This window comes from Microtus ochrogaster, unplaced genomic scaffold, assembly GCF_000317375.1.
Source record: "Microtus ochrogaster isolate Prairie Vole_2 unplaced genomic scaffold, MicOch1.0 UNK152, whole genome shotgun sequence".
NCBI classification, from domain to species: domain Eukaryota; kingdom Metazoa; phylum Chordata; class Mammalia; order Rodentia; family Cricetidae; genus Microtus; species Microtus ochrogaster.
In genome coordinates this window covers 285,371-310,378 of record NW_004949250.1, presented here as the reverse complement: position 1 = coordinate 310,378, position 25,008 = coordinate 285,371, and the positions used below count along the sequence as shown (strand labels likewise).

The 25,008-nt window shown below is 46.1% G+C and overlaps 1 protein-coding gene across 2 annotated transcripts; it reads left to right on the top strand.

The window, feature by feature from the left end:
- The first annotated feature begins 373 nt into the window (after positions 1–373).
- Positions 374–14,209, top strand: E2f8 (E2F transcription factor 8). 2 transcript variants are annotated; one of them, XM_026778441.1, is made up of 13 exons: positions 374–388; positions 1,623–1,898; positions 2,248–2,404; positions 4,577–4,891; positions 5,174–5,335; positions 6,761–6,898; positions 8,092–8,295; positions 8,605–8,692; positions 9,307–9,838; positions 12,463–12,468; positions 12,995–13,127; positions 13,242–13,642; positions 14,027–14,209. In XM_026778441.1, the coding sequence occupies exons 1-13, from the start codon at positions 374–376 to the stop codon at positions 14,207–14,209; spliced, it is 2,610 nt and encodes an 869-aa protein (XP_026634242.1). The 2 variants fall into 2 exon arrangements, with proteins under 2 accessions (XP_026634242.1, XP_026634241.1); XM_026778440.1 differs by lacking the exon at positions 12,463–12,468.
- The last annotated feature ends 10,799 nt before the right edge of the window (positions 14,210–25,008 follow it).

Genomic DNA, 25,008 nt, shown 5'->3' with positions numbered 1-25,008 from the left:
GCTGTCTTTGAACGTGAGAGAGGACTGTCACTGCAGATTGTGTTAATTTGGAGTCTCGTGACAGGAGATGGGTTTGATGGAGGAATTTACTGCTGTCTGTTGGCGCGATCTGCCTAGAGCAGCGGTGTTTCCTCGAGGGGGGGCAAATATAACCCCGATTTGTCATTTTTCGTTTCTTTGTTTCAGGGGTCCTCCTGTGTCCGTGAATGCATTTTCAGCAGATCTTATTTCTCTCTGTTCTTTTTTTTTTTCTTTTAAGGATACTAAAAAACTTTAATAGGATCGATTGGACTTCTTGAACCACTCGAATTTGGGAAGGAGTTTAAGATTTTTCGTTTTTAAAGACACACTAAATGTATGAGAAATTGACAAAATGGAGAACCAAAAGGTATATTTAAAGTTAAGTCTATACCGTTGCTGTATCTTCCTGAGTAACAGCTAAAGTTTTTCCTTTAATAGGACCATTGATGTCCCTTTTTGGTTGACTGTTGTTACAGAAATTCAGAAGGAAATTCTATTTTTGAAGAGGAATAGTAATCTCTCTGTTTCAATAGTTTAGTGTAAGTTTCACATACACAAGGGGAGGTATGTTTTTTTTTTGTTTTTTTTTTTAATACTTATGGCAAGTATTTTGTAAAAATTACAAAAGACTTTGACAATGGGATTGTGTGGATTGTTTTGTTTTGTTTTGCTTTTTTTTTCAAGCGAACTTATATAAATTTCCCCATCGATTTTAGATGTTATTTAAATCCTGTGCCTGGCAGTTTTCATTGAACCTGCCACCCCTGGGTCAGCACCTCCTGAGGGAGAACTGGGCTGAGCAAATTCAGGTGCTAGCCCTATGAGACCTTTCAGCTTGGTGTCCTCTTCTGCTAAGTAACAATGCCAACTTCTGCAGAAATACACACTGGAAGGTGCTTGATAATAGTCATGTAATACAGGACTGTTAACCCATGTTCCTAAAGTTACCGAGGGAACAGTGGGTGTCTGTTTTCTGAGCTGTTGTCTCCCAAGTAATTCTTTTTTAAGAATGGTGGCCTCCCCAAAGTGAAAATCCCAGTCCCCACTAGCCTTATGAAGTGCTAGCTTACCACTGTGTCTCCCAAGCAGGGACTGGCCCTGAGGCCTTAAATGGCTACTTCCCTTGGCTATTTTTTGTATCTGTGCCCCAAAAGTTGATGTTGAAAGCAGATTTTTTTTTTTTTCTGGTCAAAAGTCTCGCTGGTAGGCATGAAGCCCTACCTGACAAGTCTAACCATAAGGGCACCCTCAGCTTGGCTGCTTGGTTCTCTTCCTGGTCAGCAGGGTGTTAGTGAGCCCCCACTGCACACAGCGAGGTGGAGAATGGCTTTGGTCCTGAAGGCCTTTGCTTGACATGAGTAGAGGCTGCCTCTAGGAATTCAGGTCACTTAGAGAGATCGGTTCTAGTAAGAAAGGGTGTGAGCTCCAAGCTGTCTTTACAGCTCTCCTATCTGAAAATAAAATTTAAAGACCGAGCCTGTAATTAAAGTTATTTATTGATTTGATTCTTGGATCACGGGGTGAGTCCATTTTAAAGATAGAAAACTCTCTGGTAGGTTCTCTTTTGCGATGAACTCAGCTGTGACTTCCTTCTAAACCAGGAAAACCTCTTTTCTGAGCCACATAAAAGGGGACTGATGAAAAGCCCCTTGCAAGAGTCCTCGAAGGCCAACATAGTATTGGCTGAGATCCAGCCTGACTTGGGTCCTTTAACCACGCCGACCAAGCCCAAGGAAGTTTGCCAAGGAGAGCCATGGACACCCACAGCCAACCTGAAAATGCTTATCAGTGCGGTGAGCCCAGAGATCAGAAGCCGAGATCAGAAGAGGGGCCTGTCTGACAACCGTGGATTACCTGAAGCTAGAGACTGTTTGCATGTAGGTTGGCGAGGAATCTCATGCCAGCTGGGGGCTTGTTGAGGGAGGGGAGGTGAATACAAAGAGTCAAGCAATCAGGAGCCCGTGGAAGGCTGCTGTTGACCTGCTGAGCATGGAAAGAGTTTGTACCCTTGAAGCACAACACTGGAAATCCTGGACCTTATGAGTGGCCTTCATCCCTGGCTTCCTTTTAAAACCATTCTAATTCCACTCCCAACCCTGCAGTGATCAAACTGGGTGGGGGTGGGGGTGGGGGGGTAAGAAGTGTTAGTCATCTAGCCCAGATGTCCCCAATAAGTCTGTCAAACTTTATTTCAGGATGAGACATTGTTTGTCTTTTCCTCTGTAGGAACACTTATCTGGAGATGAGTTTGAGAAAGCCCAGCCAAGTCGAAAAGAGAAAAGCTTGGGGTTGCTGTGCCACAAATTCCTAGCGCGGTACCCTAGGTACCCCAACCCTGCTGTGAATAATGACATCTGCCTGGATGAGGTGGCCGAGGAGCTCAGTGAGTATGCCAGTCGTCGGCATGGCTAGGAAAGGAATGACAGCAAGTCCGGGGACTTAACTCACGGCACCACAGATTTAAATGAGGCCATGTGGAAACTAGAAGTCTCACAAAAGGTGATGGAGAGTGGTTTCCGGGTTCAGGTTGTCTCCAGAGCTGTAGAGGAAGGAAGTAGAGTTTCATAACTTGCTTTACAAATAGTTGTGACTCTGACCCTCACCTTGGCCTTGGGCCTTCAGGAGCCAGCGTATCCATAGCTGCACAGAGGGATGGCTTCTGAGACTCCACCTCTCAGCCATTTGAGATTGGTGTAGACCTGATTCTAGAGCCAAAAAGGAGTCTGGAAGATACAGGATACCTTTGAAGTCATTAGATATCTTTGTGCGCAAGCGCGTGCATGTGTGTGTGTGTGTGTGTGTGTGTGTGTGTGTGTGTGTGTGTAAGTGTTTAAGAGAGAGACAGAGAGAGAGAGTATGGGTGTACATGTGTGTTCTCGTGTGCAAAGGGTCAGAGGTCAGCTTTGGGTATCATTCCTCAGGAGCCAGCCACCTTTCCTTCTGGGAATGAGTCTCACTGGGATCTGGGGCTCACCAATTAAATGAAGTTGGCTTTTCCTCTGGGTGCTAGGGTCTGACTCAGGCTAGCGCTTTCCCAATGGAGCCATTTCCCCAGCCTGAATGCATCTTAATCTAAAACTTGAAGAAGTATGTTCAGGATAGTGTTTTAGTACGTCGCTATCACCCCATTTTTTTTTTAAAAAAAAGATGGCCTTTCTAAGCAGGAACATTAATTCATGGTTTAAGACTATGCTGTTTGGGTCCATCTGTTCTTCACATGCACTCCGTCTGGCTCACATGCATGCATGCATGCATGCGTGTGCGCATGCGGACTCTTTGACTCATCAGAGGAGCTTCTATAGCTCCATGAACAAAAAGGGCAAAATTCCCTTTTCACTGGAACCTGTCTTCAGTGGAGCAGCGGCTACAGAGCAAAGGACATGGCAGGAGCTCACTGTGTGTGACAGACGATTCATGCTACAGAAAAGGAGGGGGATATCTAGAAAATGGTGAAAGGACCAGGTGTGTAGGAGCTGTGCTTTCTGGCCATAAACTAAGGGCTCGGATCAAGCTGATGTCCAGGGCTTGAAAGAGAAGCAGAGGTCTGGGAGGACATCCGGGAGAAGGGCTCCTGGGTGAAGGATCAGCCCAGGGTAGAGCTCTTTATGCTCCTTCTCACCTCTCAGTGGCCACTAGGGGGTGCTCTATCCAGAAAGGATGTGTTATTCTGTCCAGTACTGAAGTTGAAATCAACAGTGAAGATAAAATTTCTGAAACAAGGAGAATCCCATCATGCAGAACACTGAATCCCCTTGTGGATTTAAGAGCCACAGAGTTGCGATTCTTACCATCACTGATGGTAGGCAGAACATGGGCCAAATTAGACCCCAAGAGATAGACCTTTCTGCTTTTTAATGTAGGTTTTTGAGAAACAACATCATGGATTTTATATTTTTTTTCTGAAACCTCAGCACTTTAAAAAGGAGTATGAAAGTGTGTGTGTGTGTGTGTGTGTGTGTGTGTGTGGTCTTGAAGACCAGACAGAAAAGAATGCTGAAATCCTTGTAGCTGGAGTTGCAGGTGGTTGTGAGTCACCCAGTATGGGTGCTGGGAACTGAACTCTGGTCCTCTGGTAGAATACAAGTGCTCTTAACCACTGAGCCATCTCTCCAGCCCCAGGTCTAAGCACTGCGTGCCTGTGATATGATTATGGCAGACAGGTGTGGGTACGAGGAGGGGAATAAAGGAATGGGCTCGGAATTGCAACAGACTATTTAGAGGCTTGGGCATGCCACTTCCTCTCTATCACTGCAGCAAGGTCTCAACTATATCCTCACCAGTAAGGTGCTGGTGACAATGGCCACCACACACATTAGAACACAATTGTCCTGAATGATGCAATTTGCACCCCTGGGAAGATGGTGACCAATTTAAACAGGCTCATTTCCCCTGTGAGGGAGCCATGTCTTTCTGGCCTCCGTAGTGTTTGTTATGTGTATTATATTACTGTGTTGTTCAGATGCACCTGCTGACAGATAGGAGAAGCCTTATTCCACTTCGAACACACAGTGAAAGCCTGATATCCTGCTAACACACCGCCACACGTTCTTTGCAGATGTTGAACGGCGACGGATTTATGACATTGTGAATGTACTAGAGAGCTTGCACATGGTGAGCCGCCTTGCCAAAAACCGGTACACCTGGCACGGCCGGCACAATCTCACCAAAACCCTCGGGACTCTGAAGAGCGTCGGGGAGGAGAACAAGTATGCTGAGCAGATCATGATGATCAAGAGGAAAGAATACGAACAAGAGTTCGACTTCATTAAGAGCTGTGCCATAGAGGACCACGTGATCAAGTCAAACACTGGCCAGAATGGGCATTCCGACATGTGTTTTGTCGAACTCCCCGGAGTGGAGTTCCGGGCAGGTGAGAGGCGCTGTCGCGTGGTGCTTGTGAAAACCGCCATGGAGCCTGCTGCTCTGCAGCTGCTGTCACTTGTTTGGGGGTTGGGTGGGGTTAGGGCTGGGGAGTCGAGGTCTCTGGCCCACCCTGGCCTCAAGTCCCTGATCGTCCTCTTGTCTCCACTTGCCTAGCACGGAGGTTTTGGGCACACGTCACGGCTGTGGGCTGGCTGGTCCAAAGGTGCTATTTTTAAGGCTTGCTGCTTTCCCTTCTTGTTAATTCCCTAATCCCCGTCCTTCTCTGCAGCTTCCGTGAACAGCCGCAAAGACAAGTCCTTACGAGTGATGAGCCAGAAGTTTGTGATGCTGTTCCTGGTGTCCACGCCGCGGATAGTGAGCCTGGAAATCGCTGCCAAGATTTTAATTGGGGAGGACCATGTGGAAGATCTGGATAAAAGCAAGTTTAAAAGTAAGTGTCACAACTACCCAGGAGGTTTGGCATCCATTCATGAACAACAAAGCGTCGTCTTCCCTTTGACCAGGCACTGAGCAGATCTCTGGGTATGTGTCTATGTTCACCCTCCCCCACAGTGGTGGATGCTGCTGCCGCTAACTGGCGGAATTCAACAAGACGTATAACCTTCTTACCGGTCCTACACTATGGTGTCATCTGATACGGTAGCTCTCTCCCTGTTTTACATGGTAAATACTCCCAGGGCTTAAATGAACAATCAGTTGTAAGGTAGGTCCAGCTCCTAGATCTCATCTCTCCACTACTACTGATCATTGATGGCATAAATAATTCCCACTAAATTGTCCCCCGATGGCCCTGCAACACAGATGGCCTGCTGCTTTGAAACAGTTTTAGCCAGATGGCTGCTGTGGATTTAGCTGGTTCCTAACCAGCTCTGTTCCCATGGCTATGCCAGACATTGTAGGGAAAGGTGTGGAGGAAAGAGCCAAGCAGGCAAGAGCGACCTTCCACACTCTTGCCTCCCCTGGAGGACAACCCAGATGTGAGCTGCTGGGCAACCAGCTGTATATAAAACATAGCTGCCCTGAGAGGCCAGCATTTGTAGATTTGTGTGGTCCCTGGCCTCAAGATGACATGTTCTGTAAAGCTGTACCAGTCTGCGGAAGTTCAGTCCAGATATTCCTGGATTGACAGTACATCTACAAGACAGGATCAAGGAGAGAGTAAGGCAGTAATTCTGACAGTTCATGGGGAAAGTACAATTTGAGAAAAATGCATCCTGATACTGCCACTTGGTCGATGATTTTCTGAGTCACCAGGTGGCCTTCAGCCGGTCAGTCATACCCTTGGAAACTATTCTAGTAACAGTGGAATGTGTCTCTTGCTGAATCCTTGGGGACCACAGAAACTTCTAGCAGGGCTGTAAAGAGGGAGAGTCAGTTTGTAACTCTGTACTGTAGACTGAAGTTTCTGTCCCACGAGGTCTTACAGCTCTTCAGTCCCAAAGAAACACACAGAGGCCTGTATCAATAATAAATTATTTGGCCTATTAGTTTAGACTTTTTACTAACTAGCACTTACCACTTAAATTAACCCGTAATGTTTGTCTATGTTTAGCCACATGGCTTGACACCCAGGAACGTGACTTTTTATAAAGCAGGGCCATCTCATTGAGTCACTTCCAACTGTCCTTTCCAAATTCAGGACCAGCAGTGACTCCTGAAATACATAAAACTCATTTTTTTTTGTTTTTGTTTTAATCCAAGCAGTGTTGTTAGACTAACTTGAAAGGAGGCAGGAGGGAGTCCCTGCCCGATGTTGGCAGGATAGCTCTTGAACACATCTGACTTTCTTAGGAGGCAAAATCCTTGTCATCTTTCATTATTCTATTTAATGCTATTCATGCCTTTTTCCCCACAGCAAAAATTAGGAGGTTGTATGACATTGCTAATGTTCTGAGCAGCCTGGATCTCATCAAGAAAGTCCACGTCACGGAAGAAAGAGGTCGGAAGCCAGCTTTTAAATGGACAGGCCCAGAAATCAGCCCAAATACTAGTGGTGCGTATGGGGTTTTGCTGTTGTTTTCCTTTCATTGCTTGTTTGTGTTTTTAATCTAGATGGATTCTTTCCCCTCCATTCTGCATGCAGCCCCACCCATGGAAAGACCATGATTGAAAAAGCAGTTTGCTCATAAAGAAAGTTGGATGCTCTGACATTGGACACTCTCGGGGAGAGGTCCTTTGGTGCAAGAATTTGGAATGGAGGCCCTGGAGCTGTGGTGACAGCTGCATAACCCCGGGCCCACGATATTTATTAGAGTGTGTCCTTAGCCAGTGTCTTCTGTGACCGTGCTCTCAAATCCACCACGGAATGCATTTCTTGAGAGGGCCTGCCCAGCTGGAGCAGGCAGGAGGGTCTCCGCCTTCCACCCACTCTTAACACTCCCCTAAGGGGAAATAAGCAAGATTTTATACATCACCAAAAGAGGAAAACCAACAGTGAATACACACCGGCATTCCTCCGGTTGTGAGATACGGTCCACTCTCCAGATCCACGATTTTCATATTTGAAGGGTTCAACCATAAGTTGGAAATATTTTTTGGTCTGTACCAAATATGTACAAATGTTTTCCGGTCACTATCTCCTAAACAATGATATGTGACAGCCATGGGCATTCTATTAGGTATTTCAAGTCACCAAGAGATGATTGGAGCGTAGACAGGAGGATGTGTTTCGCTTCTGTGCGTGCATATGCCGTTGTGTGCAAGGCACTTGAGCTTCTGCAGCTTTGGGCACGTAAGAGGGGTTCTGGAGCAAGTCCTCCTCAGATGTGGAAGGCCAGCTGTGCCCTGTGGCATCAGAGATGCAGCAGCAAAATACTGTCTATGAAGTCAGTGAAGGAGATCTGATGAGGTTTCAGTGTTTAGAGCAGGTGCACACAGACAAAAACCCTTTGTCCCTGACGTGGTTTTATTTATTTTTACTTTTGTGCATTGGTGTTTTGTCTGCATGTATGTCTGGGGGGGGGGGTGTCAGTTCCTCAGGAAACAGAGTTCCAAACAGTTAGGAGCTGCCCTGTGGGTGCTGGGAATTGAACCCAGGTCCTTTGGAAGAATAGCCAGTGCTCTTAACCACTGAGCCATCTCTCCAGCCCCTGTCCCTGACATGGTTTTAGAGCTGCATTTTGATTTACTCTGTTAGAAGGAAGCAGGATCAACTGAACTTTAATATACTGGCCTTTTCCCTTTCAGGCTCCAGCCCAGTCATGCCTCTTACCACCTCCTTCTTAGAGGCGGAGCAGTCTGCAAAAGAGAACTGTGCCAAAAACCTCTTTTCTACACGGGGGAAGCCCAGCTTCACTCGACACCCATCCCTTATCAAATTGGTAAAAAGTATAGAAAGTGATCGGAGAAAGATCAGTTCTGCCCCCAGCAGCCCTGCCAAAAGCAGCAAAGGTATGTTTTCCTGGGAGGTCGGGGCTCTTCACAGAATTACTTTTGATCTGCTTTCTTTTAGCCTATTTCATCCTTCATAAGTCTAACTTATAAATGAATATATTATATAAACATATATATAATATATATGACTTATATATATTTATATAACTTATAAAGATTAAAAGCAGTTTGTGGGGTTTAGTGTTTAATTGCTGTGCAACTAGGTAGCAGATGGATGCTTCCTGTTCCTCTGACACCTGCGTTTTCTTCCATATGAATACTTAATCTTTAGCTTGGACCATCTTCCCTCTACTTTCTTTTTGCCAGCTGAGAGTTCTCAAAATTCTCCACCTCTCCCAAACAAGATGGCTCAACTCGCTGCTATATGCAAGATGCAGTTGGAAGAGCAGTCAAGGTAGGTTGGCCTCTCAGCTAGAAACAGGATGGGCTGCGGTCTCGGTGTGTTGTTAGAACCGATCGCTTTACTCAAGGGTGGGCATCACCTATGGAAACTGGAGAGATAGCCTTTAAAATACCTGTCCTCAGTCATTTAAGAAAACAAAAACACTGCCTCTGTTTTCATAAAAGTATGGCTGTGACCTGGGCAAAAAGTGGCAGAGTGCAGGGGTTGGGGGATGGTTTGGTGGATAAGGTGCCTGCGGCTCAGACTTGAGGACCTGCATCTAGATTCCTATACTCATGTAAAAGCCCAGGTATGGCAGCAACTATTTGTAATCCCAAAGTGAAGGTGTGGCACTGGAGGCTCATTGGCTGGCCACCTCAGCTCACTTGATAGCAGCACCCATCTTTAATCCCAGTGTGGCGTTATGGCCACGGTAGGATCCCTAGAGCTCATTGGCCAGCTGACCTAACTAATGAACTCCAGGCTCACTGAAATGGTGGAAATCACTGAGGAAGACAGCTCCCGTCAGCCTCTGACCTCCACGTGTGTGCGTGTGCACACAGGTGTTGACACAACGCTTAGGAGCCATGCAGTTCCGTGATGTTCCCTATCTCTTTTTCTCCCAGTGAACCCAGGAAGAAAGCGAAAGTAAAGCTAGCAAGATCTGGGCACTACAAACCACTGGCCCCTCTGGACCCTGCAGGGAACACCGAGCTGGAGCTGCCCGCACCCTCCCTCATCCAGCCCCTGGGGGTGGTCCCCCTGATCCCTAGTCCATTGTCATCTGCAGTGCCTGTGATCCTACCTCAGGCCCCTTCGGGCCCATCCTATGCCATCTACTTGCAACCTGCCCAAGCCCAAATGCTGACACCACCCCATGGCCTGAGCCCAACAGTCTGCCCCACCCACTCCTCTAATGCTACTGGATCCAAAGACCCTATAGACGCCCCCACTGAGAGGACCACCACAGATGCCACCATGTCCAGCGCCTCCTGCAGACCCGGAAGCCTGCAGCCAGCACCGGAAAGACAGGGTGCAAAGAACCGAAGCAAGGAGACAACTGGAGAGCGAGGCACAAAGAGGGCAGGCTCCTCGGAGGACAGTGGCTCAATAAAGAAACCCAAGGAGGACCTGAAGGCGCTTGAGAATGTCCCCACGGTGAGTACAGCCTCGATGGTGTCTGGAAGTTTCAGCAATCCCATGGCCGACTCCACAAGAACGGGTGGCTTGTAACGTTTGCCAAAGCAAAGAGCAGCCTCTCAGAAGACAAAGAGTTGTCCCTTAACGTCCCCGTATCCAAATGAAGGCCCAGACAGCTAATCCTCACGTAGGGATGACGGCAGGGCCATTTTTAAACCTACAGCGGAGGGGCTGACTTGGTCTCTTTTTAAAGTGTCACAGGTGGCCACCCCATACTGGAACACATGCACCTGTCATGAGAGTCATAAATAGTTTAAAAGCAGTTGTCACCGGAGGCATACAAGGGCTTCCTTTAACTCGTGCCTTCTGAGTCATTCCTCAAGGTTTGCTTGATGTCATGTACCTGGCATCTGTTGCCTGGAAGAGAATCTGCCCACCCCACCCCACCCCCCCTTTTTACTACCTACCTCAAACTTACCACAGTCTTTTTTGCGTAAGTGGAAAAGCCAAGCTGATCTTGTCGACTTGTGGGTACAGCAAATACGCATTGGCTTCTAAAGGTGTTGGCCCTCGGGGTGATTTCTTTTCTTAGGTAAGATTAGATTGGGAAAGAATGAATTGAATGTTTATTGGACAGCTAACCACTCTCCAGGTATCAGATTCGAGGATCTTTTGCCCAGATTTGCAGGACTTGATTTGCAGGACAGCGGCGCATGCACGTGAAGCACAGTGTCATTAGCAGATGCACCTAAACCCAGAAGCAGAAGTTAGTCCATCCTTCCCCCAGCTGTTACTTTAGTTCTCTACCTCTTTTCTTTGTCATGACATCATCCCCCCCCCAGTCCCCCATCCCCATCCCCTCTCCCCTCAGTCCTCTATCTACTAGGTTAGAAAAGACTGACCTAGATCAGGTCTAAGCCAGCACCCACCTTTGATGGCAGTTGCTTCTCTGTGCTCACCCGATGGCCACCTTACAGTTTTTGTGGGCTTCAGCGAATGTATTACACGAGGATATGCATAAAGGGCTTTGTGACCCCTCTAGGGCCCCGTATCGGCCGAATGGCATTATCTGGCACTGGGCTTGTTAAGGCAGCTTGAGTCTGTGTCATCTTCCCTGAGGATGGCCTCATGGGAACCATTCATGTCACCCACTGTCTCATGAGTATTCCCTTGCACTTGATGTACATACCGGGGGTAAGGGATCACAAGACCCTGGCTTGACTCGGCGTTCTGTGAGGGCCACAACTTCTGTGGGCCAGCACGCTTGATTTTTTTCAATGGTTTCCTGGTGTTCCCTGGGTACCCCAGATGAGAGGTTTTAGATTTCTCGTGTCCCCTAGCTCTCATCTCTGTTGAGTTCATTTTGATTCTCCTTTAGCTTGGACCAAACAGTACGAAGAAAATGATTCATGTGCAAAGTTCATTCAATAAATATGTTCTGAGAACCCCAGGCATGTAGGGACGGAGAGAAGGCAGAATTCAAATAAATGCAAACGTATCTGATAGTAGCTCATAAGGGCTGAGAAAACAACAGGATAGATGATCAGAAGATAGGGGCTCAGAAGACTAGAAGAGGTGACATTCAAGGGAAGAAACATCAAATTCATTCATCTTGCTAACTTCAAAAAGTGGAATTACTATCGGCTAAAAGAATTGTCGTAGATGTAATTTGTTGAGATTGAGGCATAGTTATTTCAGGAGTAATACAGGCTTTACTAAAGATTTGAGTGAGTCAAGCCAGCAATCACAGTCCCTTGTCCCATCACAGAGGATGACGATCGACATCAGCAGCCCCATGTACAACGCCCAAACCCAGTGGTTAAGGGCGCTCTATCCCTGCAGCTTTCAAGGCACCAATTCCCAATGTGAACAGTTCCAGGCCCCTGAGAAACAGTTTAAATCTCTTGGCTCTAGGGATTCTGAGTTCCCAGGTTCTCCAGGAGACCCATCAAGAGCTAGGGATCAAAGTGTGGGCTGTTGTTTTGACAACAGAGAGAAAAAAAGTCTGAAGAAGGATGAAAGGAGGCCCCTGCTTCTAAGAGCTGCTTTAGATTCTCCAGTCAGTCAGCACCAGGAGGGGAAAGCAGACTTGGGGGGAGGTGGGGTATCCACACACTCTTTGTGTTTGGAAAAGCTCAGTGACCTAATAAGGTGGGAGCTACGTCACCCCAACCCTCACCCCAACCGCAGTGGGAGCTTGTGCCTTTTGGCATCTGGGTCTCTAATAGGACCAGTTGGTGCTCTTTTCTGCCTGCCGGTTTGCTTTGCATGTGAGCAGGCTGCTAGGTTTCGTCAGAATAAAAGTACAAGGAAGCTGTCTGCCAGTGCAGTTCCTTAGTTCTAAATCAGGAGTCAGAAAACCCAGAGGGCCATTCGCTAGGCCATAAGGTCTCTGTTGCACCCACTCCACTGTCCCTGCTGAGGTCCAGCGGTCCCTGCACAAAGGGTGGGGCACATTCCAATGAAGCCTTCTCAAAAAAAAAAAAAAGGTTGGGCATGGTTTAGGACTATAGTTCAGCCACTCCTTTCGCTAAATCTTTTTTTTTTATATTAGTCCTCCTCAATGGCCCACTAAAAACTTAGTTGCCTAATGGACTGGAAAGGCTACACGCAGTGTTCCCCATTGGGTTACTTACAGGCAGCCATCAGTTTCAGAGTCCCTCAGTGAAGACGTTTTGTGTTAGGTTTTTCCAAAGCCTGTTTGGGCTGTGATTCAGTATTTCCTGTTTAAATCTCCTAGAAACAGTGTCCCTCGGAATACTCTCAGGGGAATACCAAGTCTTCAGAATTAAAGATCAATCCAGGAGTGACCCAGCAGGGTCATATGTGGCGTTTGCCACTGTTAAACTTAGCTCCGGCAGGGATATCTGATTACAGGAGTTGGGATGCCAGTGTAAAGATGATGTACTGGCTAAGCCTACCCTTAAAGTAGCCTCAAGTGGTATCTTCTGAGTTGAAAATGGTGGTACCCAAGGGTCGTCCCAGCACTGGGGAGATTGAAGCAGGAGGACCCAGGGTTCAAGGCCAGCCCGGGCGATCTGGGTGACTAGACTGACTGATGGCCTAAACTGCTCTAGAAAAGCAGCCAAGAGATGGTTCCGGAAGGGGACGGTACCTGACCCTGTTCTTCTTTTGGTATGTGTGTGAAATCAATTCTTTCTCCTTATTTTGTAGACCCTGTTCCCATCAGGGTACCTAATCCCTCTCACCCAGTGCCCGTCCCTGGGGGCAGAATCCATGCTGTCTAGCACAGAAAACTCAGGTACACTGTCCCCAAACCACAGGATCTACGGCTCCCCGATTGCAGGTGAGTACATGCCAGATGCCATTCAGACCTGAGCTGGCCTGCAGCCCCCTTATCATCTTCCCCAACAAGTGAATGTCTGTTCTTAAGACTTAGCCCTCCCCCCCCCTTTTCCAGGTGTTATCCCCGTGGCATCATCTGAACTCACTGCTGTGAATTTCCCCCCTTTTCATGTGACACCTTTGAAACTTATGGTCTCCCCAACATCTGTGGCAGCCGTACCTGTTGGGAACAGCCCAGCTCTCAACTCAAGCCACCCTGGCCCTACCCAGAACCCAAGCTCAGCCATTGTCAACTTCACCCTGCAGCACCTGGGACTCATCTCCCCTAGTGTGCAGATGTCTGCCAGCCCCGGGCCTGGAGCTAGCACAGTCCCTGTGTCCCCTCGTGTTGAAGCAGCTAGTGTCATACCAGATAACTTGAGCTTTCGGCAAGGGAGGGCCACCAACCATGACTCGCCAGTGCTGGGCCAGAGCCAACTAAATGGACAATCAGTTGCCGGGGCAGGACCACAACAGGTAAGAGTATTTGCATTTAATTTAAAGATAGGCCTAAAACTTGAAGATGGCCTTGACGTTTTGATCCTCCCGCTTCTGCCTCCCAAGTGCTGGTATTGCCATTTAATTTAATTATTGAATCATCTGTATCAGGAGGCTCGTGTTCCCCTCTTTGGAGAGGGAAGCGTTCTTCCAGCCCCAAGAAGAATGCCCAAGGCACCCATGAGATTTTGTCTCCTCTTAGTGACAATAATTCAAAGGAACTAGGGGCTTTCCATGCAGATATCAGGATGTATCAGTCTCCCAGAATGCCACAGATCAATCATCCAGCCCTGTCTTGAGTCTTCTGGGGAGTGTTAGTCACCGTTGGTCTAACGCCATTTTTCCTTTGCTCTCTCCAACCAGTCTGTTCCTGTGACACCCAAAGGCTCCCAGTTGGTGGCTGAGAGTTTCTTCCGTACCCCAGGTGGACCAACCAAGCCTACCAGCTCACCCTACATGGATTTTGATGGTGCTAACAAAACCTCCTTTGGAACCCTCTTTGTCCCACAGCGTAAACTGGAAGTCTCAACTGAGGATGTCCACTGATTGACCGAAGACGGTGGTTTAATTTAATTTCCTAAAGAGCTATTTAATGAGATGATATACACATACGGATTGAGAGAATACCACCTTTGAAAATACTGTAAATACTGTGGGAGTTTTACTCAGTATCACCGCGATATTTGTCATGCTTACGCATGTGTGTGCATATACATATATATATATGTATATGCACACACATTTGTACAAGGCCAAATTCAGCCTTCTGTACTATAAAGTAAAATGGTGACCTAAGGTACATTAACTTCTAGGGCAGAAAGACTCAATTTTTTTTCACCTGTGCCTGTATTATTATGCAATTTACACTTTACTACCCTTTCAGTAAATGTTCAGCTTACCTAACACAGCTCCTGCTCAGACTTTTTGCACAAAGGAAATGCTGTGTGACGTATAATGTATTTTTACCTAGGGAGGAGATAGCTTTATTATTATTATTTTTTTTTTTTGTAATTTCTTTAATCCTTTGCTGTTGCAGTCTGTCTTTTTGTAGAGTTTACAACCCTCCTCAATCAAGTCTGGAAAAATTATTTATAAAATGTATTTTTAATCATAAGTTGTTAAAATTAAAAGTCTTCTAAAATGTAGTTAATGTTTTCCCTGGGCCTCTTAGGGCACTCGCTGTTGGCCACTTGCCTGATCTCAGGGACAGTTTCTTGGGAAAGGCTTCCTCGGATGCTTGGAGTTCATAGGAAGTGTCCACATTCTCCCAGCTCCCCCCACCCCCACCCCATGGTCCTGAGCCTTGCTAGAATAGTAACAACATGATGTGGAGAGGCCAAAGGAGCACATGGAAGGCAGGAGGAGCTTCGGCAACCCTGGCTCTGTCCAGCACCCATCCCAGGCCTACTCTACACTGTCCTACGCCTTCTCTGTGATCCAGCTCTAGAGAAGAAACAGCAGTAAGGATTCTACTTCCCTCTAGCTAGGGAACCACCATGCACCGCACCCGCAGTGAGCTCCAGGAAAAGGACTGAGCTAGGGTGTGTCCAACGTGCATCCTCTTGAGCCATTAGGGGAGAAGCTGCATGCTGAGAAGTTAAGGGCCTCCTCTGGCCTGGGTCTTCCCAGAACAGCGTATCTTCTTCCTATGTGCTGATGTCACAAGCTACAGGACGCTTGAGTTGCATGTTATGAGCGAGGACCACAAGGCCACTGAGACAGAATGAGGCAACAAATCCCAGGGAACTGTGAGGACTCAACCTTCCCATCCAACAGTGGGTGAAGCCATCCAGCTGTGGGAGGCTCTGAGCTGCCGTGGACATTCAAGGTCACCCCCTGGGAACCCGCATTCTCTTTGTGTGGCTAAGCACAGGCAAGACGGCAGATTTTTCTGGTTGACTTTAGCCTTCTTCCTCTGCACCAGAGAACCAGTGTAAGGAATTTCCTCCAAGGAACTCCACTTCTGTTTCTCTAGCTGCAAACCTTTTGGAAACAAATGCAGAGCAAACGATGCTGTCACAAACGGCCCCTGCTTTTAAAGCACCTGAGTTCATACTTGGGGAAGATACAAATCCATAAGGCATTTCCATGCACTAACGTTCCCTCTGTCAGATATGGAGGGAATAGTTGCACAGAAGCCACTAGACTTAACTGCACACCCAGCACAGCCACGAGCTCTTGGGAGGTGGGGCTCCTTAAATTGCCTTGGCAGCCCCTGTGGACAGGGTAGAAAACAGTGTTCTGTTCTTGTTCTCAATCCTCCATGTGAAGAACCTCCCCAGGAAAATTAGATGCCCAGGAAGAAATGTTACCGGTACATTAGATGTCAGGACAGCTCTGCAAACTGAATCTCTCGGTTGTGCAACTCACAGAATTGTGAAGCTACCCCCTTGATCACCACCTCCTGGTGTTTTCCACCCTTCTTGAGTATGGGAAGGTCCTAAGCCTTGCTTCCAATCGATAAGACTCTGTAGAAGAATGGGGTATGTGTGATATTGTGTGTTTATATGATTTTATCAGACTAGTTCACATCTTCTATTGAGTGTTCTTGCTGGGTTTGAGGATTTAGCTACCAGAGTCCAAGGAAGCGGGCTGCCTTTTGGAGCTACAGGTAGCCAACAACTAACACAGTCAGGAAGAAACAACTTGAGTTCTACCTATAGCCACAGAGAACTGAATCCCGCCAGCACCTAACTGGAGATCAGAGTGTGAAGGGCCCCAAAGGCTCATGTGTTGGTCCCCAGTATTAAGAAGTAGGGACCTCTAGCAGGTGAGCGAGAGCATGAAGAATTAAACCATTGACAAATTCATAATTTGATGCAATACAAGGAAGTGGTTGAAACCTTCAGAGGTGGGGCCTGGTTAGAGAAGGTAGCCTCACCGTGGACAAATGCAGTCCTTGAAAGGGACTTCTGGCCCTGGCCCCTCCAGCCATCCCTCTGGGCTACCATGCAGTGAACAGCTTGTCATCAGACAGCCCCCTGACAACAGTCAAATGGCCATGTCCGGGGACCTGTGAAGCTGTTAGTCACAACAGCTTTCTTCCCTTTAGATTTTTTCTTTTCTGAGATACTTTTGCCACAGCAATAGAAAGCTGGCAAGATCATTCCATGGGGGAGCCTCAAAGGGATCCCAGCCCCAACTGGCCACCTTGTCTGAAGCCTCGGACAGCAAGCAGATGGGTGCTGTTTTAAGATAGTAACTTTGTGGTAATTCTGTGGAACAGCAGTAGATGTGTGAGCCCACATAGACCACCAGGGTTTATAAATATTCTCCTCCTGTCTGTCATAGTAGGGTCCATTGTTTGATGGTGTCCAGAGAAGGAAACGGGACTCCATGGACTTTTCTAGAATTGTGCTCCGTTTCCTCAGCTGGGATCAACTGTCAAGACGCTAGGCACGACCGTAGCGAACACTTACCTGAGCAATTTCTTTTCCCACATGGCTCTCCCATATCCCTCCCCAGCCCCCTTTTTGAGACAGGGTTTAATATAAGCCTATGCTGGCCTCAAACTCAGAGTAGATGAAGATGATTTTGAACTGTGATCCTCCTGTTTCTAATTCCCGAGTGCTTCAATTAATGGCCAATGTGTGCAGTCCTGGCATATGCAGTACTAGGGACCGAAGCAGGGCCTTGTGGATGCTAAACCAGCATTCTGCCAACAGAACTATATCCTCAGCTCATCCCTTCTTGGGAAATTTTGTTTCCAAGGGGATGAAAGCCCTGCTGATCATAGCTGGAGGCCAGTTCATGCCTACCAGGAGTAGATCAGACATCCAACCTTGCCTGAACTCCTGGAGCAGTGCGTACTTTATTCTGCCAGTTGCCTGGCCACTCTGACTCCTTTCTACACCTCGGCTCTAGTTTCCTAGCCTCTGCCTAGGTGCCCACCTATGTGTAAATCTGAGCGCAGCTGTCTGCTGGTCCCCGGAGCCTTTGTTATTTCTCCAGTGAGTTTCTCTTGCTCAGAGCAGCCAGCTGTTTCTGTGGCTGGAAAACCAAAAGTCACCAAAAGCACAACCAAGGCCTTCAGAATACCCGTCTCACCACAGAATATAAGTGGCTCACTCGAGTACAAATGGCAACTCAAAGACTTGAGTTGAAATATGTGGTATGAGATAGAAGAAACCAGAGCAATACAGTTGATGCAAGAAAACAAGCAACAACAACAATAACAACAAACTACAACAGCAAAGAAGGCCCACTTAAAACCCGCTGTAAAGCCAGTTTCCCCAACCTTGTCCTTTTCAAGTGGTTAAGGTCCCCAAGATGAAGGAGAAAAAGACTTGAATTTATGACAGTTTACCTATTAACTGTGTGATAGTGTGGGCTAACTGTAGATCCTTCATATTTACCACCGGTAGCCGTGTGGTTCTCAAAGAAAACATCATTCTAGGTTAAAATGTTATCGGTCCATAATCTACTTAAAGAAGAAGTTTATACCTCCATGTTCTACTCTGGGAAGCTATCAGGAATTGTTGATGGGACCAGACACTGAATGAGGGCTCATCACAATGGTCAACTGTAGAGCAACAGGTAGGAAGTAGTATCATCATCTTCCAGTCAAGACATCTGCAACATGCTTAGAGACTACAGGCGGTCCCTGGTTTATGCTTTGCTTTATGACTACAGGGGTTTATTATAGTATAAAAGTGATAGACATTCATCAGAAACAGGGCTTTGGATTTTGAATTGTAATCACGTCCTGGGCTAGTGACATGCATTGCCATAGTCTCTGGCTGTGAGACTCATGGGGTTGTGAGAAACCGGATGCTTTTCCACAGAGCCTTGTGCCGCTCTTCTACGCTCCCTACAATATTCATTGTGTGAAAATCTTCTCAGATTTTACCCTGAATGAAAATATGTTTAGGGCCAGGGATGTTCCTTAGTAGTATGCTTAGCTGGTATGCACAAAGCTCTGGGTTTGATCCCCAGTCCTGCTTTAAAAAGACATGGTGGTACATGCCTGTAACCCCAACATTTAAGAAGTAGAGGCAGAAGGATCAGAAGTTCAAGGGTACATAGTGAATTTGAGACCACCTTCAGCTAATGAGAAGGAAAAGAAAAACATTTTTTGTTTTAGATACAATATATCAGGATCTTTCATAAGCGATAATGTGGCTCCTGAACTCCTAAGCAGGACGGTACCACAGTTTAACCTCCTCTTCCCGGCTCCTAACTACTATTTCTGAATATAACACAATGGACACCACTTAGGCAACTGAAAATACAGTTGTGCTTCAGAAGTTATTAATTAGGGAAACCATCATCCTTCTGAAATCAATGGCCCAGAATTTGATGTTTATAGCCCTGTATTTTAAATTTTTATTGTGTTTGTTTACTTACTAATTCCTTTCCTTTCTGTGTCTGTGGGTCCTTGCTAGGGCATACCTGTGGTCAGAGGACAACCTGCAGAATCAGTTCTCTCCTTCCTTAGGGATTTAACTCAGGTTATCGGGCTTGGTGTCAGTGCCTTTACCTGCTAAGCCATCTCCTGGCCCATTGGTCCACGTTTTATAGTTCTTGGTCTCTAATTGCTTTGTCTGTCTTCCCTCATGATGGATGTCTTTCCTGACCCAGAAAATCTGAAGGCTTCCCAGGGAACTCATGTCTCCAACCTTGCCTTTGTAAACCATCCCGAGTCAGTAGATTTCTTTCTGACCACTTACTGAGTGAGGTTTCTTTCCTCTCTGATGGGGAACAGGGACATAGCTTTGGTCAGATTTCCCCCTGACAATTAGTGTTCTTCCTCACTATCCCCTTGGGTCCAGACATGTTAACGCTGGAGAGCTCTAAACCATGATAGTACTGGAAGAATGCCAAATATTAATTGTGTCTATATTCACTATCAGTTCAAACCTTGGACAAGACGTTCATTTCTACACAGAGATATTCTGGGAAACAATCTTCTAGAAGCTTGGGTTGGGGGAGACAACTGGCAAGGCCTTCAAGTTATATAAAATAAGCATTGTTGGACTTTTGTTAGCAGCATTACAAAGAAATGACTATCAAACCCGCTTTGAGGAGGCTAATTTCAGAAAGCTAAAGGTGCAAGTGTCCCCCACACAGTATGTCTTCAGAGTCAGTGTGTAAATGCAGATTTGCCTGGTGACAACACTGCACTGCATATCACACTCCAGAGATCACGCTTCCTCCATCTGTCACACACGTTCAGACTGTGGAGAAACAGGCTGACTCCAAGATGCTCGCGAACAAAGAGAACGGCGCTTCACTTGTATTAATTCTAACATGTGGGAGCTGTTGCTGTTGTCTCAGGCTTCATATTAGAGTTGATTGATTCTATCAAGTAGCTCACTTCAGAACATGATGTAATTTTTTTTTTTTTTTACTCTGTGACTGAGGTTTGAGTTGGTCCAAGTAGGAATTTGCACAAGATGTTGGAATCAGAGACAAAGTTACTACTACTCTCTGAAGGTCACTGACATTTAATTCAGGGACAGACACAAACAAGGTGCCCACAGGCACTCCCTCAAGGTGCCAATTTCTTTGTTGAAAGAAACTTTGTTGCTTTCCTAGTACCAGCTGCCTTGGCAGCTCTCTTAGGTGCACCTGCTTCTTAGGCTGACTGACCAAGCAATCTGCCATTTTAAACCTCCACTTCCCTCTCTCCTCCCCCAAATGTGTAATAGTCTACTTCCTTTAAAAGTTATTCCTAACTCATCGGAGTTCTGCTTTCCTTTTTAAACCACAAACATATCATGTAGGACTTACAGAGGATGGGGCTGGGGATGAGGGTGGGGGAGAGAGACAGCCAGAGGCCTTCACTTCCCACAGCCCAGAGAATAGGATGTCCTAACACACAACTTGGCAAGCTGTGGGCCATTTTACCGGCCAGTACTTTCAAAGCTGCAAATCCAAGAGCTGAGGTGTTCTTAGATCAAAGTCCCCTTTCTGAATGCATCACCTGGAGGCCAGCCACCTCCCAGCAGCCTCTGCCCCAGCTGGTCAAAATGCCTGGAGCACTCACTCAGCTCAATGAAGCCTAGGAGCTGAAGTCCGGTTTCTAATGCTGCTCCGGTGCCCCAGAAAAGGCACTTAGCCTCTCAGAACTGATTTTCTCCTTTGTGAGCAGCTCCAGCAAAGTTCACTGCCCTCCTGCATGAAAGTAAAAGGGTGACTAGTAAAGAAGAGGCAGGGCTTAGGGGGAGCTGGAGAGTATGATTGGGGTGTTGGATAGGCAGAAACACTATATACGTGTGTGGAAATATAACAAAACTCACGATTACATATGATTAATATGCGCTAGCAAAACTTTTGGAAAATGAAAAGAAATTATATTAAGTTTTTAAAAATGATCCCAAGGAGTTGTTTTTGAGGTTCCTTATGAGAGGCTAACTCATTCAAATTCACTAGTGATTCAGAGCACATAAGCAGAAAGGGTGTTCAGCAGCCTGTCAAGCATACAGGAAAGGGCTGGTCCTAAGGAGGAACGGGGGTGAGGGTGGGGACTCCAGGGAAACCGCCGATCCTCAGACCTCAACACACAGGGCCTCCCTCTGGGTGAACACCATGTAACGCAGATCTAGAATTGACCGCTGTTACTATTTCAGGAAGTGGTTACTTCTAAGAAAGGAATCTTAGCACTGGGGACCTTTTCATTCTCCTGGTGGGTTAATGTCTTCACTTTACTTCTCAGTTCTAGAACGGTTCTGTCCTCTTGAGAAAGTCTTCTGTGTGATGAGCCACGTGACCTAGAGCTTGTGATGGAGTTTGGAAGAGGTCAGTACACTGGCATCTAGCTAAAGAGAAGCTGTGTGAGTGGTCATCCTGCGACATGTGGCATCTTGGATCTTGGAGATCTTACCTTGAAGATCTTTCTATTTCAACCTTAACATTGGGCTCCCAAACCAGTGCTAGGTTGACTGTATCAAAAACACTCAGAAGGCATCAGTAAGGTGTGGCCCACAGATTTTGGGTTTCTATTTCCCTAGCCCGGCACAGGGTAGGGTTCTTGGACCTATGTTTTCAGTTGCTACCTATGAAGATTAATGATCTAGGGAAATCTTCCAGTATCCAGATTTTCACTGAAGACTTCTGACATTAGTTAAGGCAGAGTAACCTGTCACACGCTCAAAAGTGAGCAGTGTGGCAGTGAGCTGGACGTCTGGTCCCCCAATCTCTCAACAGTGACACTGGCACCTCTGCCCTCGGAAGGTGACACATCAGGGTGATCGCTGCCAAAACAAACAACGAACAAAAACAATGTCCACTAGAGGATTGTAACAGGGATCATGGATTTCGTACCCACTATTCAGAGTTGTTGGGTGTGTTTGAAAGTTAGTCGGCCAATATAAAAGTGAAAGAGAAGCAAAAGGAAAGGAAAGTGGCCAGCTCTGAGGGGAAGAGAATCAACAGACAGCGAACAATTACAAAAAACTTTTTTTAAAAAAATATTTATTTATTTATTATGTATACAATATTCTGTCTGTGTGTATGCCTGCAGGCCAGAAGAGGGCACCAGACCCCATTACAGATGGTTGTGAGCCACCATGTGGTTGCTGGGAATTGAACTCAGGACCTTTGGAAGAGCAGGCAATGCTCTCAACCTCTGAGCCATCTCTCCAGCCCCACAAAAAACTTTTTTAAAGTGACTGCTATGGCGATGCCTTTATGAATAAAGATGAATTCTCCGGAAATGCATGGAAACAAAGGCGCTCATCAGAAGAGTCCGAACTCTAAGAAAAGAACAGTGGGGACTTTAGACCTTAAAATACCCCCGAAGAAAAGAAACTGACCGAATGGTCTCAATAGGACAAAGTAATGCCTTACTTTCCAGAGATTTTAGTAAGGCAAGGAGCCAATAGAATGGCTTAACTCACAGTGACTGTGGTCAGTTGGTCAGCTGCTGCTGCGCTTCAGGGGAGGAAGGACAGCGCTTTCCATCAGGTGGTCACACACACGAAAATATGACCCCCAATCTACACTGTAACTTTACAAAAAAAATTTATTTTATATAGATACAGGCCTCAGCTTACCAAACATTTAGGAGAAAGGCTACCTTGGATTGAGGAAAAACCTTTTCTGTAACACCTCAAAAATATCACCTATGAAAGAAAAAGACTGCTAAACTGGACTTCAAAATGAAAAAATACGCTCATAAAAGATATTGTTTAAAATGAAATGCTAGTCATAGATGGAGAAAATATTTCCAGATCACACATCTGGCAAAGGACCAGTGTCCAGACAAAAACAAAACACAAAAAAAAAACCTCTCAAAGCTAAGAAAACAATCCCAATACATTAAATAAGCAACATGTTTGAACAGTTGACTCATTATAGAAGAAATATTATGACAATAAGCATATGAAAAAGGGAGACAGAACAGAGGTGCCACACCACTACTTACTAGGGAATTGAGACTAAAATTATGCTAAAGCACTGCTATATTACTGTTATAATTACTAACACTTAGGAAGCAAATGAAGTGCTCTACCAAGTACTGGTGGGATGTCCACAGCTGGACCACTCTCCACTCACACAGAGCTTGTGGAGATGCCCACAGCTGGAACACTCTCCACTCACACAGTGCTGGTGGGGATGCGCACAGCTGGATCACTCTCTACTCATACAGTGCTGGTGGGGATGCCCACAGCTGGATCACTCTCCACTCATACAGTGCTGGTGGGGATGCCCACAGCTGGATCACTCTCCACTCACACAGTGCTGGTGGGGATGCCCACAGCTGGACCACTTTCCAATCACACAGTGCTTATGAGAATGTCCACCGATGGCCCACTCTCTTCTCACACAGTGCTTATGAAGATGATCACAGAGTACTAATAAAGTCAATGGAAAATATCTTGGCTATTTATTTCTTGTGAAGCCCAACACTGATATACAGGTACTCAGAATATCTACTCAGACATTACCTTTAAAAATGAAGAGTTAAGAACTAAAAAAAAAAAACCATTTTATAAAATCCTGTGTTCTTGGTATATTTATTTATAACTGTCCTCTACCAGAAAAATCCAATCAAGTAGCTCTCCATTTACTATGGATGATGTGTCCTCTGGTGTCTGACATTAATTTGGGGATATTTTCAGTCATCAGTGCTCCAAACATTTCTCTTGTCCTTCGCTCGCCTCCTCCTGGTGTTCTGTGGCTTAGCAACTCTCCTGGCTGACCCACAGTGTTCAGTTGTTCTACCCCACTGATTCTCAGGCTTTTTTCTTCTTTGCTTTGGGTCTGGGGAGTCTGTAACCATATGCTGAAGCTCACTGACTCTCCCTCCTGCGTCTTGTGGACTAATGAAGGCAGCCTTTGTTTCCTTACAGCACCTTTCCCTCTGTGCTTCTTAGAGCTCCATCCCTCCGGTCACACAGCCTGCCCACTCTTCTTTGCTGTCTATGTGAATCAAATTATTGAAATTATTCCACGTGAGTCAAATTATTTAACATTCCTAGTCTGATCACTCCAAACACTTGCTGTATTCCTGTTGGGGTCTGATGCTTGCTTGCTCTGTCTCTTCAAATCTGCTTTTCCTGTGAATATAATATTCCTTGCTTTTTTGCATTTTTTACAAGCCTAATTTGATGTATTCTTGAAAAATTATTACATTCTGATTTCCATGGGAGTTTCTACTCATGCTTTTGTTGTTTTTGTTTGTTTGTTTTGTTTTGTTTTCACTTGGCTAAATTGTGGTGTTTGTTGTTTTAATCTACCTGCCTCTTTCCCCAATTTGGGGACAAATCTCAGTTTTCAGGGGAATGGAAAGCGAGATGTTTAATTCAAGTTGCCCAGCTTTTTATATGAGGTTAAGATGGAGTGCTGATTTCCAAGTTTCTTAACTGTCAGGGTAGAAGACCAACAGCCACACACTATGTCTATGGAGGATTCACACAATCTCAGCTACTGAGCAGTAAGGAGCAGCTTCCTGGAGATGAGCTGACAACGTGGGTAAATCTCCAATGCACTACCTTCAGTGGAAGAAATCTGACCCAAAAGGCCAGGCTGTTGTATAATTTGATTTATATGACAATCTGCAAAGGTCAAACGTTTGGGATGGAAAACAGATTAGTGGTTACAAGTGATTGGGAACTAAAGGAAATATGGCTCTAAAGGAAAGCCCTGGACAATCTGGGGCTGTATTAGTTGGGGTTCATTAGAGGAACAGAACTGATAGAATAAGTGTACATATTTAAGGAGAGTTTATTAGATTAGCTTAATGGTCTGGGCTGTCCAACAATGGCTGCCTCACTCTAGAGACCAAGAGTCCAGTAGTTTCTCAGTCCACAGTGCTGGCTGCCTCGGCACTCTCAGTCTGGTGCTGAAGGCTTGGAGATTTCTTGGAGAGCTACTGTCTTTTTTTTTTTTTTTTTTTTTTT

Excerpts from the sequence above, each read along its gene's own strand:
- E2f8 (XM_026778441.1), top strand. Across the intron at positions 2,405-4,576 it reads TGAGGTGGCCGAGGAGCTCA|ATGTTGAACGGCGACGGATT; the intron begins GTGAGTATGCCA and ends CGTTCTTTGCAG. Across the intron at positions 5,336-6,760 it reads GGATAAAAGCAAGTTTAAAA|CAAAAATTAGGAGGTTGTAT; the intron begins GTAAGTGTCACA and ends TTTTCCCCACAG.